The 15,010-nt window shown below is 41.8% G+C and overlaps 1 protein-coding gene across 1 annotated transcript in view; it reads right to left on the reverse strand.

The window, feature by feature from the left end:
• The window catches only part of CNGA1 (cyclic nucleotide gated channel subunit alpha 1), a 31,254-nt gene that overhangs the window by 2,751 nt on the left and 13,493 nt on the right, over window positions 1-15,010 (reverse strand). Inside the window, exons 2-8 of the mRNA XM_059383519.1 lie at window positions 12,006-12,126; window positions 10,138-10,263; window positions 9,733-9,795; window positions 5,325-5,366; window positions 5,125-5,235; window positions 2,104-2,211; window positions 1,243-1,349 (exon numbers count right to left, since the gene is read on the reverse strand). Coding sequence (XP_059239502.1) covers window positions 1,243-1,349; window positions 2,104-2,211; window positions 5,125-5,235; window positions 5,325-5,366; window positions 9,733-9,795; window positions 10,138-10,263; window positions 12,006-12,112 — 664 coding nt within the window. The 5' untranslated portion in view covers window positions 12,113-12,126. The remainder of the gene's footprint in view (window positions 1-1,242; window positions 1,350-2,103; window positions 2,212-5,124; window positions 5,236-5,324; window positions 5,367-9,732; window positions 9,796-10,137; window positions 10,264-12,005; window positions 12,127-15,010) is intronic.

A 15,010-nucleotide genomic window follows, 5' to 3' on the forward strand; every position in this document is an offset into this window, starting at 1 on the left:
TCAGAGGTTTGTTTTCTCTCTCCTTTTTGTCCCCCCGGCTTCCTTAGTCATCTGGGATCTTCCCTTCTCCTGTGTTGCTGCAGTGGGCCTTGAATGTCAGCATGCTGATACATTTCACCCGAGGAAGAATTTGTTCCTCTTCCTATACCGGCTACCAGAGCTGTGAATAGGACATAACAATGGGAGCATTGCTCCAGCACACTGATGTTTAGAGCGTGTCCCTGTCTTATAGAATGATTTTTTTTTTTTAAGATTTTATTTATTTATTTGACAGACGGAGATCACAAGCAGGCAGAGAGGCAGGCAGACCGAGAGGGGGAAGCAGGATCCCTGCGGAGCAGAGAGCCCAGATGTGGAGCTCGATCCCAAGACCCTGAGATCATGACCTGAGCTGAAGGTAGAGGCTTAACCCACTGAGCCACCCAGGTGCCCCTGGAATGATTCTTAAATGCTATTCTCTGCACAGCGGTTACCTTGGAACACAGAGTGCAGCATAGAAACGGTAAGTTATACCCACTGAACAAGAATACTTAAGGGGGAAGTTATCAGACCCTACTCCCTGGTCAATGACACCCACCAGGACCCCAAAGTTGAATTAAGTATTTGTGTACTGTTACAAAAATTCTAGTACAGGGGCCCCTGGGTGCTCAGTGGGTTAAGCCGCTGCCTTTGGCTCAGGTCATGATCTCAGGGTCCTGGGATTGAGTCCCACATCGGGCTCTCTGCTCAGCAGGGGGCCTGCTTCCTTTCCTCTCTCTCTGCCTGCCTCTCTGCCTGCTTGTGATCTCTCTTTGTCAAATAAATAAATAAAATCTTTTTTTAAAAAAAGAACCTATATTTAAAAAAAAAATTCTAGTACCACTCTGTTGGGCACAATGACATCCCCCCCTTACCTTGCGTCTTCATAGTATCTCTCTGTTAGGGAGCAATTACCCTTTCCCCACAGAGCTGGAAGAACATTTTTCTTCTCTTTATTCCTCTCCCATGGCTCTAACCCAATGAACAAGTTAATGGGGGAAAAGCCACCAACCCAAATTCAAAGTTTGCCTAATTAAGTGAATTGGTTGTAGTGACCTAAGCTTGTGGGCAGGTATATGGTACTCTTGCTTTCAACAGTGCCTTTTCCTCTAAAACAGATTTTTGTGAGTTTATTTCAAAGAATACTTGAATTACAAAATTTCAAATCATACCATAGAGATAAAAGCACAAAATTACAAAATATCCAAAGCTGAACATATTTACCTGTCCTTATTCGTACAAACATATCAAGAAGATAGATTATATCAGATATGTAATCTAAAATGACCCAATATGCTAGGTAATCAGACTGAAGTTCCTCAAAGCATGCTCTGTAAAAGAAAAACTTGTGTGATTAAAATGAAAAGGGGGCAAGTTTAAGTAAACATCCTCTCTGCATAATTTTTTATCATGGTAAGAGATATGATGCACTAAGACTGAGAGGGGCCGTAGGCCCATTTAATTAACCATGGCTCTTCTGAATATGGGCAGATGGATTTGGTTTTCTCCTGCTTCTGAATTCCAACATTCTTTCCATTACAATAGTTCACATTGTGAAGACATCAAATAAAAATAAATAGTCTCAAGTCAATGTCAAAATACAATGGGTCCCACACATTGATAACCAGGTTCTTACGATCTGTCCCTAAAATGCGTCAAGGAATTGTGCTTCGTTCTGGATGGCCAAGATGCTTACTGTCTAAAAGACAGAAAACCATAGAAAAATCGCTTGGGAAACACATCTTGTTCTAAGACAACGTAGGTCTTTGATCTTTTTCCACTCTTGGCAACATGTTTTTCTTACAGTCTGAAAAGTACATAAACAAAATAACTAAGTTTCTCCCCAAATTCTAATGACATAGTTCAGCAATCAAAAGTTTAAAAAGGTCCTCTCACTCCCAGTCCAGTACTGGATTTCTAAGTATATTGAGAAGCAAAGCACCTACTCCTCATCTTAGGAAAACACATTGAGAATAACATAACCTCTCTTTACAACCTGTGGTGGAGAAAAGAGGTACGTCCCCAAAAGCCCTTGACCAAACTGTTAAGTCAGGTAACTTAGGTAAGATCCACAAAAATAGATACCTTGCAATAACCATAGTCCAGTTGTACATAACAGGTAAAGAGATGCAGAACAGCCAGTTGTAATACGTGGTTCCTGAGGGATCAATAACCATGACTTCTTTCTTCTCCCTAGCAGCAATTAGAAAGTGGGAGATCATCAAGAAACAAGGACATTGGGGCGCCTGGGTGGCTCAGTGGTTTGGGCTGCTGCCTTCGGCTCGGGTCATGATCTCAGGGTCCTGGGATCGAGCCCCGCATCGGGCTCCCTGCTCCGCAGGAAGCCTGCTTCCCTCTCTCTCTCTCTCTCTGCCTGCCTCTCTGCCTACTTGTGATCTCTGTCTGTCAAATAAATAAATAAAATCTTTAAACAAACAAACAAAAAAAAAACAAAGACATTTTTATTTCACATATGGAATGTGGTTCTGTCCATCACCCACCATTCATGAAACAGATGTAAGCTGGAGAAACTCACTCTGCAGGGAGAAAACGAGCTTGCCATGAGCGTGATAGACGTGAGAAATTGTTTATTGAGGACTTGATAGATAGTTAAATTACTAGTCTTACATTAAGGCTTGCCTGAGATTTTTTAAACATCCTTGTTGTATTATGATGTTGCAGACATTTCTATCAACCCAACTCCTGAGAAGGAATGGTGCCACAGATCATGCTAAACTCTGGATATGCCATAGACCTCTTTGGTAGGTTATGGGTGGTAAGAGAATGGGGCGTTGCCACTCCCCCGACCAGGAGACAAAGCAATCAGGAACTATGCTGTCAGAGGGAACTCATGGCTTCTTTCTCTCTTGTATGGAAAGAAGAATATAACACAATCTAATAAAAAGTCCTTGTTGATAAGCATCTGGGGAAGGATGAAGAGGCAATAGAGGGCAGAGGGAAAGCAAGAAGGCAGCAAAGAAGGAAGAGAAAAAGGAGGGAGGGAGGGAGAAAGGAAATATATGGTCAAATGGAAAAATTTTTAAATTTTCTAGGGTCAACCTACATTGGGTTTTGGCAGGGGCAGGGGTTGTTGGTGGTGGTGGTGAGGTTTTTTTAAAGGGCTTTTTTTTTTTTTTTTTTTTTTTAAAGATTTTATTTATTTACTTGAGAGAGAGACAGTGAGAGAGAACATGAGCGAGGAGAAGGTCAGAGAGGGAAGCAGACTCCCCATGGAGCTGGGAGCCCGATGCGGGACTCGATCCCGGGACTCCGGGATCATGACCTGAGCCGAAGGCAGTCGTCCAACCAACTGAGCCACCCAGGCGCCCAAAGGGCTTTTTAAAAGATTTCTTTTTAAGTAATCTCTACACCCAACACGGGGCTTGAACTTACAACCCCAAGATCAAAAGTCACATGTTTTATTGACTGACTAGCCAGGCACCCCAAGCCCATATTATTAAGAATTTTTCCCTTTTGGAAAAGTTTTAACAGCTTTCCAGCAAGCAAAAATAAGTGAATATTATCTAGTAAAGAGTTTTTTTTTTTTTTAAAGATTTTATTTATTTATTTGAGAGAGAGACAGTGAGAGAGAACATGAGCGAGGAGAAGGTCAGAGAGAGAAGCAGACTCCCCGTGGAACTGGGAGCCGTATGTGGGACTCAATCCCGGGACTCCGGGATCATGACCTGAGCCGAAGGCAGTCGTCCAACCAACTGAGCCACCCAGGCGTCCCAAGAGTTTTTTTTTTTTAAGTTTAGAAAACCCCAAAGATACAGATGTAGTGAAAAGAAGGGCCATCTGTACCCCAATGTTCATAGTAGTAATGGCCACAATCACCAAACAGTGGAAAGAGCCAAGATACCCTTCAACAGACAAATGGATAAGGAAGATGTGGTCCATATACACTATGGAGCATTGTGCCTCCATCAGAGAGGACGAATACCCAACTTTTGTATCAACATGGACGGGACTGGAAGAGATTATGCTGAGTGAAATAAGTCAAGCAGAGAGAGTCAATCATCATATGGTTTTACTTATTTGTGGAGCATAAGAAATGACATGGAGGACATTGGGAGAAGGAAAAGAAAAGTGAATTGGGGGAAATCGGAGGGGGAGATGAATCATGAGAGAATGTAGACTCTTAGAAACAAACCGAGAGTTTTGGAGAGGAGTGGGGTAGGGGGTTAGGTGAGCCTGGTGGGTATTAAGGAGGGCACATATTGCATGGAGCACTGGGTGTGGTGCATAAACAATGAATCTTGGAACCCTGAAAAGAATAAAATAAAATTAAAAAAATAAAATAAAAACATCTTTCACTTGGATCATCAAACAAACAAACAACAACAAAAAAAAACCTTCCTTTAATAAAAAGTGAAAAGATAACTGAAAATATCACTCAGCCTTACCCTCATGAAATTCTAACCCTCAAATGTTTGTTTAAAAAGGATCTTTCAGGGGCACCTGGGTGGTTCAGTCGATTAATTGTCTGCCTTCAGCTCAGGTCCCACATCAGGTTCGAGTCCCACGTCAGGTTCCCCGCTCAGTGGAGAGCCTGCTTCTCACTCTCCCTCTTCTGCTCCCCCAATTGTGTTTGCTTTTACTCTCTCTCTCTGTCAAATAAATAAGTAGAATCTTAAAAAAACAAGGGGGGGGTGTTTTTCAAATGGTTGGTGCTGATAAGCATTTGATCTACTCTCAAAATTAAGCATGGCTTTTGCAAGGAAATTTGCTTACTTTTGGATTATTTGCCACGCAGTATTTATGACTCAAAAATGTTAATAAAATTGCTACATTTTTAATTTCAACTCAAAAAATTAATGTTAAGTCCCTAGGAACACAATTTTCTTGAAACCTAAATATCTCTCAATGGTAAATTTATCTTCACCAGAGCTTCAGAAAGATAATTAACCATAGCATTGAAAATTTTTGATGAGAAAACTAATAAAGCTACCACTGCTCATTTTAAGGAAATTAAAAAAAATTGATTCACATTTTATAACAACATATGTAGTCTTTTACTCAAGGCTTCATAACTATAAACTTTCAGGAAATTACCCTGCATTCAAAATCCATTACAAATTTGTTCCTAACTTCAATGCCACTTACTCTTCTTTCTTATCTTTGTCTTTTTCCTCTTTCTTTTTCTTCTCTTTTTCCTTTGCTTTCTTCTTTTTCTTCTCTGAGTCCTTTTTGTTTTCATTTTTATCATCTGATTTGCTGAAAAGTGAGAGATGTAGTCAGTAATAAGATACAAAAATGTTATGGGCCCCAAAACCTGGGATTACTCATGCCAAAGTCTAACTTACCCCTTCTTTTCTTTTTTCTTTTTCTTTTTCTCTTTTGGCTCTCTAAAAAAGAAATGTCCAAGTCACATCATCAAATTACATTCTGACTTCCATTCTTATTTACTTTCCTCTCCATTGAGCCTTGAATTCAGAAACCCATGCTCAGAGACCAGAAATTTGGTTTTCTGCTGGAGAGTTCTACAAAAATGGACATACAGCCCAATGACAAAACACACACACACACACACACACACACGCATACACACACACACAATTTCCTAGGTTAGTCCATGTTAAAAATTGAAGGAAATGGAGGTGGATAAAGGCATAAACCCAACAAGGGAAATTTAGGAAGCAACAGCTACCATGGGTGCAATTTCAAGGCCTCCAGGTGTCCAAAACAATTATTATTTGAAGTTTAAGTTTCTTGATATCACTTATAATAATTTATTATATATAATAATATATATTATAATTTATTATTATTTATTATTGAGTAAGAGCTTTGAAAAATTTCAAGAAAATGCCATCAATTTTATTTAGAGGGATAATCCTAACTGTGGCAATTTTTCATGAGTAGTCAGAAAGCTCCACACCCTAGAACCCTAATTCTTAGAATCATTTACTGGATTTGAGATCGCCTTTTTTTATATGCAATTTCTTCTGCAGTGGAGAATATGTGATTACAGGCCTCTTCCTACAGTTTGGCTCTCTCCCTATCAGCTGAAGGATGAAACCTGGAGGCAGGCACATCTAAGGTCAAAAACAGGTTGCCATCGCTGGCTCAGATGTCTTGGGAAAGAAAGTTTATTATTCAGACATGAGTGAACAGGCATCTCACAACCAGGAGGGTAGGCAGAGAGGTAGTTACAGGGAGGGAGCTAGATCTAGGCCTCCAAGTATAGGTTAAGAGTTGGAGAAGTTGAGAAGAAGGGGGGGGGGGGATGTTAATCGGAAGAAAAACTTTCAGGTGCAAATGTACAAATGAGTTTATTCTGCATATGAATAGCCCAGCAGAAATGGAATGCTGCTATTGAGGAGGAGCAGGAAACAGAATGGACAAGGAGGAGGGGCTCGGCACCTAAGGTCGTCATGTACAAAGGGCAACACAACATAGAACTGGATAAGGGAGAATTTGTTGCTATGAGAGCACACCCTTGTGATACAGGTTTTAACACCCTAGCACAGATCCTAAGAAATGGTGCTGACACGCTGCTTGGATGGCTCCCGGAAGCTCAGAAAAGGGGACGGCTCATGCTAAGTGCAATAAAATCACAAACGGCCATGGCAGAGGGTAGAGGAAGGTACAAGAAAGACTCAGAGAAGTGATATGGTTAAGTAGACATCCCAGATAAGAAAGACAGTCCACTTGCTGACTATGGTCCCTCAGAGGGCTCAGAGGACACAAAAATGATAAGAAATGTGCTGGTGGAGGGGCACCAGCATCAATGAGAAACTCAGTGGTACTGTCCTCTGGAAGCCAGGGCTAGGGCTGATAGTGGGAGACGCTGAACTGGGTACAGAACTGGGTTTCCTGAGAGCAATAGGGATGACAGAACCTGGGAATAAGCGATCAGTGGCAGTGTTTACTCATCAGAAGAGAGTTGGGTCCAATAACTGTAATTAACATTAAGGGGAGCAGGGGTAGGCAGAGGACTTATCCCACAGAGAGCTATGGAAGAGGTTAATAGAATCTATTCCTAGATAGATGCACATCCCTTTGGCTTGTCAGGGTACTGTTTAACATATACAGTCACAACAGATCAGGAATGGATAATCAGAAGATTGAGAGCAACTTAACCCAATAAAAAGTCATAACCTCAAGCATAGTTTCTAAACCTGAGCCAGCTCAGAAATGAAATCACTGACTGAAGAATGAAATCACTGACAATATATGACTTATGGGGCTTCCACTGGGTCTAAAGACCCCCACTGTGGTCATTTCTCCAGTTCCTCAGTGTAAAAGTGGAATATATATGTTTGGACATTGGTAGAACCCTCATCCCTACAAGCTCCTTGGCTTGTAGAAGAAGAGTTGACGATAATGGGGTGCGGGGGTGGGGTGGGGACAAGTAGAAGCCCTCCAGCTGCCCCCCACCTGCTGGCTGAAAACCATATTGCATCCTGGACAGGAAAGAAAATGCAATCCTTAAAGGCCTCATGCAGGCAGGGCTGGTGGTTCCCTCCCACCACCATTTCATTCAATGTCTGTTCCCTACAAAACCCACATGGATACAAGCAGCTGGCAGTAGACGAAGGCAAAATCAACCACAGAGTAGCCCCAGCTGCAGATGCCTGGGCTATTGTGAAAAACAATGCTCTCGTGTGATGTAGACCATATACCCAATGTTCTGGGTCAGTCATGGTGAGTGTGTGATTTTTTTTTTTTAATCGCTATTAGGGAAGAGGAGCAGAAATAGTTACGAGATGGAAAGCAGCACACGGGCTATGTTGTCTCTCCTGCTCAATGTCATGACACAGCCTAGAGGGGCCTGGACCATCTGGACATGCCTCAGAATGTCACACTGATCTACTCTATCAACGCATCGTGTTAATAAGGCCTGTAAAGAGGATTAACTAACCATGGGACAGAAAATGGCTATTGACCATGAGCTGGATTCTGCCAGAATTAGTAAGTGATAAGGTTGTACAGTAATCCATCCCATGATGAAGTGGAATATCTGGGCTCAAGCATGGGGCACAGTAAACTCCCCCCCACCATGTGCTCTACCACTGTTGTATCAGCACCTATCCCTCAGCTCTTCACCATGGCCATAGGCAGGGGTCTTACAGGAGGAGTTGAAGGAGCATGGTCTATGAATGGCTCAGCCTGACATCTGCATACAAGTCAAAATGGGCTGTGTCTACACTATAGCTCTACTTAGAGATGACCCTAGAAGATAATTAGTAAAGTCAATCTTCAAATAACACAGCTTCAAAAGGTGCACCATCAACTACTTGGTATGTAAAAGGAAATAGCCATATATGGGTCTGGGAAACAAGGAGTTTAAGTAGGAGAGACTCACATGAGTGTGTCCTTCTCATCCCCACAACTTTATGGTCTGTGGAACTACAGGTTTCCAGATGGATCACGTGTCTTCCAGGCAACACAGTTAGTGTCTCATTAAACATTAAGCTGTGACTACTCCTCAGGCACTTTGAGCCCCCCAAAAATTGATAGGCAAGAAAGGGAGTCACCATACTGGCAAAAGTAACTGACTTCTTTCATCACAACTAGATAGTGTTGCTGTTGTACAATGTGTGTGTGTGTAGGGGAGGGGTATATTTGGCACACAGGTGATCTGCTCTGGTGTCTTTGGTGTTCTTCAGCCCAGTTTTAGTGGTAAATGGACAAATAGAGCAGGTATAGCTCAAGAAGAGTATGGTGATGACCAGGGCCCCAAATTCTTTAGGGAGAAGAGTCTATATCATTCATCCCATGAAGTAAATCATCTAGACCAGCAGAAGTGCTGACCAGAGGTGACAGGATTCTAGAATGTGTAGGAAAGGAGAGCATAAGCAATTGCAGTTAAAGCCTCAAGACCAGCTGCAGCTGTCAGGGACCTAGGTTTATCTCATTAACCATCCTTTTATAAGCTTTCTCAGGAAAAAAGAACAGGACTCCTGGAGGAGGTATATTCCCGCATAGGATGAATTTTCTATATGAAGAAATTGGACACGAACATTGCAAGAAGTGTGTTGTCCTGATGCATTAGTGCACAGAACTCTGGCACTCATTCCCCACTGGCCAAAAGTATTGGTTACTGACAGCTCACAGCTCCCTCTCCTTTGGCTGGCCTTGGCTGATGGAGGCCACCAGACTCAAAGCTATGCCCCCCATCCTATGGGCTGCCCTCACCCAATGACTGAGCATGTGCAAAGGCCCAGTCCTGTTGCCTAACTATGACCCAACTCTGAAGGGTCATCCCTCCTCTAGAGCTTCCCATAGCAACTCTACCCCCCCTGAAGTTCAACTTCTCCCTCTGCCCAGTCCTGCTCCCCACTCTCCTGGGAATCATTCCTAAGAGCACTCCCAGTAAACCTTTGCACACACACCTCCCTCTCAGAGATTGTCTCCTAAGGAACTTGACCTGGGGATATATTGGCCTAGAATAGAAAGGATGACTGATATTTCATTTCTTTTTGTCCACAAGGAGGGGCAATTGCATTGACACTACAGACAATGGCTTCCTGTATGTATTCAAACACATACATATACATACATACATACATGCTGCTTTTAATATAGGTAGCCACTTTTTTCAGAAATAAATAACCAAATAACAAAATAGTAAAATACTATAGCCATTGTATCAAATAGAGTTTTCCTAATAAAGATATCCTCTGCAGCAGATTCAGATACATTCCTACCTTCTTAATGGTGTTCTTTAAAAGCACAGCTTTGGTTTTCTATTGTAAATGTACTTACGGCTCCTTATTGCTGCTGTTGTTAACATTGAAAAGCGCAAGGGCACCAGGCAGGTACTGCTCCCTGGAAAGTGAAATCACAATAGTCATCATCTGTATAACATCCATGGTAAGAAAAGTCATAGAGGACTGTGACATGAGGTTCTTCAGGGACAGAGACAGGTCTCAGGGAAAATGATCATCAGGAGCGTTGGTGACTTAAGGCCCCCATGGATATGAATAATCATCAGGTCGTGACAGTTTCCCAAGAGAGGAAAAGGATAAGCAGCAAGTTATTCCCAAGATCCTGTGAAGTGGCCTGGGTAGCAGAAACATTTGCCAAGTGCACGAAGTGGAGGAGTAGAATACCTTTCTTTCATCTACATAATAGTTTAAAAGATCAGGAGGCATAGAACATCGTGCTCACCTCTGTGATGGCCCCCCTCTGTGTGAGTTATGTTTACGGGAACCCCTTGCATGGGGGTTTTCATTCTCTGATTCTTCAAACATGGAGGCGCTGTCATCATCATCCTCATCATCATCAGAAAAGGAGCTATGGTCCAACAGGAGGCAGAGATGAATTAGATCAAGGTTTTACACCATTATGAAGGAGTAACATTTCTCATTAGGAGGACCATGGCTTCATCCTTTCTCCTACCCTCTGAAACTAACATATAACTCTTTTGAATTAGAGTGAAATGAGAACTTTCAGGATCCATGGAATTAGGTAAGATATATGCACAATGCAGTAAAATGTGTGTAATTAAGAAACAACTTTCAAAGAGCGCCTGGATGGCTCAGTGGGTTAAAGCCTCTGCCTTTGGCTCAGGTCATGATCCCAGGGTCCTGGGATCAAGCCCCACATCCGGCTCTCTGCTCGGCGGGGAGCCTGCTTCCTCCTTTCTCTCTTTTCTCTCTCCCTGGCTCTCTGCCTACTTGTGATCTCTGTCTTTCAAATAAATAAATAAAATCTCTAAAAAAAAAAAAAAAAGGAAACAACATTCTAGGTCTTCCATATTTCTTTTGACACATTCATTAATGTTAATATTTCTCAAATAGAAAGTATGAATCCGTGCTTTAGGTCACATTATACATTTTTATGAACAAGCCTGTAATAACATTTCTTCCCACAAAAAAATAAATTCAACCACATTTATACATGCTCTATTCAGTTATGGGGTAACAACTTTATTGCATCTTTTATTTTATTTCCATCAATTAGTTAACATATAATATATTATTAATTTCAGAGGCGGAGGTCTGTTATCCATCAGTTTTCTATAATACCCAGGGCTTATTATATCACTCACTCTTCTTAATGCCCAACACCCAGTTACCCCATTCCTCCACCCACCTCCCCTCCAACAACTCTCAATTTGTTTCCTATAGTTAAGAGTCACTTATTATTTGACTCCCTCTCTGATTTCGCCTTATTTTATTTTCCCCTCCCTTCCCCTATGTTCACCTGTTCTGTTTCATAAATTCCACCTATGAATGAAATTATGTAATTGTTTATATAATTTCTCTGATTGACTTATTTTGCTTAGCATAATAAAAGGTAACCACTTCAAATTATACTTTTAAAACATTTAGCATTTCACACTTTGTATTATTTTCACATTCATCTATGGCAATGCTTTCTCTGCAGATTTGAAATGTCCCATAAGAAAAGGCCTTGCCAATGAGTAAGGAAATATTTGACATAAATGCTCCTAAATAATGACCATAATAATATCTATGTTCATTTGTGAGACAAGTTATGCTATTTCAAAGTATAAATAAATGGATGAAATTAAATAAATTACAAAGATCAAGGTCACAAAAGGTAAACTGAAATTAAACCTAGTTATATTTAAGAATGGTGGCTGGTATTAAAAATGCATGGAGGGGCGCCTGGGTGGTTCAGTGGGTTACGCCTCTGCCTTCAGCTCAGGTCATGATCCCAGTGTCCTGGGATCGAGCCCCGAATCGGGGCTTTCTGCTCTGCGGGGGGGTCTGCTTCCTCCTCTCTCTCTCTCTCTCTCTCTGCCTGCCTCTCTGCCTGCTTGTGATCTCTGTCTGTCAAATAAATAAATAAAATCTTTAAAAAAAAATGCATGGAGAGGGTTGCTGGGGGGTGGGGGGGTAGGGATAGGGTGACTGGGTGATGGACATTGGGGAGGGTATGTGCTATGGTGAGTGCTGTGAAATGTGTAAGCCTGATGATTCACAGACCTGTATCCCTGGGGCAAATAATACATTTTATGTTAATAAAAATAATTTTTTTAAAATGCATGAAAAAATACATGGATTTACCTGCCCACTCCATTTTCCATCCTTCTTATTTCGCTTTCAATATCTGGAGCAATCACATTGGGAACGTTTACAAAAGAGTACCATGTATTGATAATATTTTTCTTCATGGTAAGTTTAATATCTAGAGAGAAAAAAAAACCCATTAGTGGAAAGACTTTATTATTTACATATATAAACAAAACTTCTACTCTACCATTTATCTAAGACTGTCATAATGATTTTATTTGGAAATTCTTTTTTTTTAAAGATTTTATTTATTTATTTGACAGAGAGAGATCACAAGTAGGCAGAGACGCAGGCAGAGAGAGAGAGAGAGAGAGAGAGAGGAGGAAGCAGGCTCCCTGCTGAGCAGAGAGCCCGATGAGGGACTCGATTCCAGGACACTGGGATCATGACCTGAGCCGAAGGCAGCGGCTTAACCCACTGAGCCACCCAGGCGCCCTGGAAATTATTCTTTAATAGAATACAGATGTAGCCTAAACCCTTAATTACCACTAGCGAGGTTTTTTTGTGTGTATTTTTTAAAAATTCAAAAATATAACAGAGGTGCAGATTTTTTTTTTTTTAAATTTTGGGTTTACCCCAGCTTTAAAATATTCAGGCAATGTAGTCATAGAACAGAGCTATAGAGACCTCACATACACATCAAACAAGTAAGAAAAAAAGTAGTAAAATAAAACACCAAAATGAATGTAATCATTTGTAAATGTCTCCAAGCATTCAAAAAAGGCGGGGTGGGGTGGGGTGGGGAGATTCTTGAACGGTATTCAAACTTTGGAGTGAAAAAGGTTGCGACCGATCCACATTTTTAGCAAGTCCTCTAAATTACTCTGATACATATCGTGCTCGGCTTCCCGTGCTTGCATTTCAGGCTTCAGGAGAACGCCAAGAACCAAGAGATCCTGAATTCCCTCAGGTATGTCCTACCTCGCAGTGGGTTCGAGCCCAACCTCTTGCTCTTGGGGAGGCGCGGTAAAGGGCGCGCAGGCGCACCGCGCTCCTCGCCTTTCTGGTGAGGCTCTGCCGGGACCCAGCGAGGACGCCCGCTGCATTGGGGACCTGCTCACGTTCATCCCCTGGTCTCCAGTGTGCCGCAGCCTCGTCACCCGCAACTTGGAGAAGTTCCTGGTGGCCGCGAACCGTGCGCCTGTGCGTAGGTTACAACGGCGGCTTTGTCTGTCCCAAGGGACGCAGCTGTGCCTAAGACGCCCCTCCTATCTCCGCTTGCTGGGGTCACAGCGCTGCCCTCTGGGGATTTCATCCCTGGGGATGTTTCCTCCAAAGGCGCGTGGAGGAAAGCCTGAGGTCCAGGAAAATCCCTCGAAATGGACACCGGGTGTGCATCCCAGCCGCCTTTCTCCCGAACAAGGCTCCCCACTCTCTTAAAGTGTCAGGTCTCAGCAGGAAAAAAGAAAAATCAGTATCTGGTCACGGCTCTGGCTCCAAGAACAGTGCTACGGTTTACTAGCTCTTGTACTGAAGGTGCATGGCATGGTTTCAGCACCTTCCATGCCTCCGCCTTATCCTCTCTGGACAGCTGGTCATCTACAACCCCCCCCCCCCCCCCCCACACACACACACACACTCCCACCCCGCCCCGGCCACACACACACAACAAGCTCCTGGCCTGCCCTCCAGGTTTTTATTTCCTTCGTTATTTTTCGACCATGATTTCGGGTTTGGACAGCAAACTTGACTTTGTCGTTAACAAGCAAAAAAACAAACAAACAAAAAAAAGAGAGAGAGAGAGAGAGAAAAGCAATCAAAGGATGTGGAAACGTGCATAAAGCACACCTCATTCTTTATACTAAGAGACATTAAAAAACGAATTGCTTTTCACAAAAGTTAAATCTCCAAGTGAGGATAGCAATCGATGGTGCTCTATATTTAACTCTGGCGTCTAAACAATGATGAAAATAAAGAGCAGCCAGTAGTCGAAAAGTAAATGGAGATTTTTGGTGATGTTAATGAAATGTGCATATGTTTTAAAATATAACTAAATTTGACTAAGAAGCAGCACTTTTTAGGAAGAAAGTTATTTCATTGACTCCTTTTCAGTATCTGAATGGATGTGACTATTGTGGCTATATTTATGGCATGCTGATTTGCTATTGACATCAGTGAACGCTCCCTCTGAGACCTCATGCCTCCTGACTAGGAAAGGGAGAACATATGCTTGTTTCATCCATCACAAGACAGAAAAGTTTCTGTGAGTTAAAGGTTAAACAAAGACATAAAATATCCAATATGTCCGAACAAACCAAGCCAGGACCTTGCTTGTACCTAAGAAAAGAAGATTGAGATCTCTTGTCCTATAACTTCTTGGCCTAAGCTTTTTACATAGGAAAAAAAAAATTGTTTTTAATTGCACAGTTACATTTTAATACCTATATCATATCTAATACATATATCACTCTAGTAATACAAATTTCACTCTAGGAAAAAAAGGAGAAAATATAAATAGAAAAATAAAGATACTCAAAATTCCACTCCAGACCTTAAAATTATTTATCAACATATTTTCCTCAATGCTTCTGTGGTTTCCTTTTTCAAAACAGTTTAATCCACCTCCAATTTATTTTGGTGTAAGGTCTGATGTAGAGATTTAACTTCATATTTTCTAAATGGCTAGCCAATATTCTAAAATGACACTTAGTCAATAATCCATCTTTTCCCTACTAATTTGAAATGTCATCATTCTAAACATGCCTGTCAACCATAGAGATTTTGATAAAGATTTTATTTTTATTTATTTATTTATTTATTTATTCGAGAGCAAATGCAAGGGGGAGCAGCGACGGTGGGGGGGGGGACCAGGCTCCCCGCTAAGCAGAGACCCAACTCTCCGGGCTTGATCCCAGGGACCCCGGGTCATGACCTGAACCAAAGCAGACACTTAACCGACTAAAGTACCCAGGCGCCTCAGGGAAACAATTGCTTTTAGAAAGGAAGTTTCAGTTTTCACTTTTTACCTGAATCACAAAAATTTCTCACTTCGGTGGGAA

This window comes from Mustela nigripes, chromosome 1 (genome assembly GCF_022355385.1).
Source record: "Mustela nigripes isolate SB6536 chromosome 1, MUSNIG.SB6536, whole genome shotgun sequence".
NCBI classification, from domain to species: Eukaryota; Metazoa; Chordata; class Mammalia; order Carnivora; family Mustelidae; genus Mustela; species Mustela nigripes.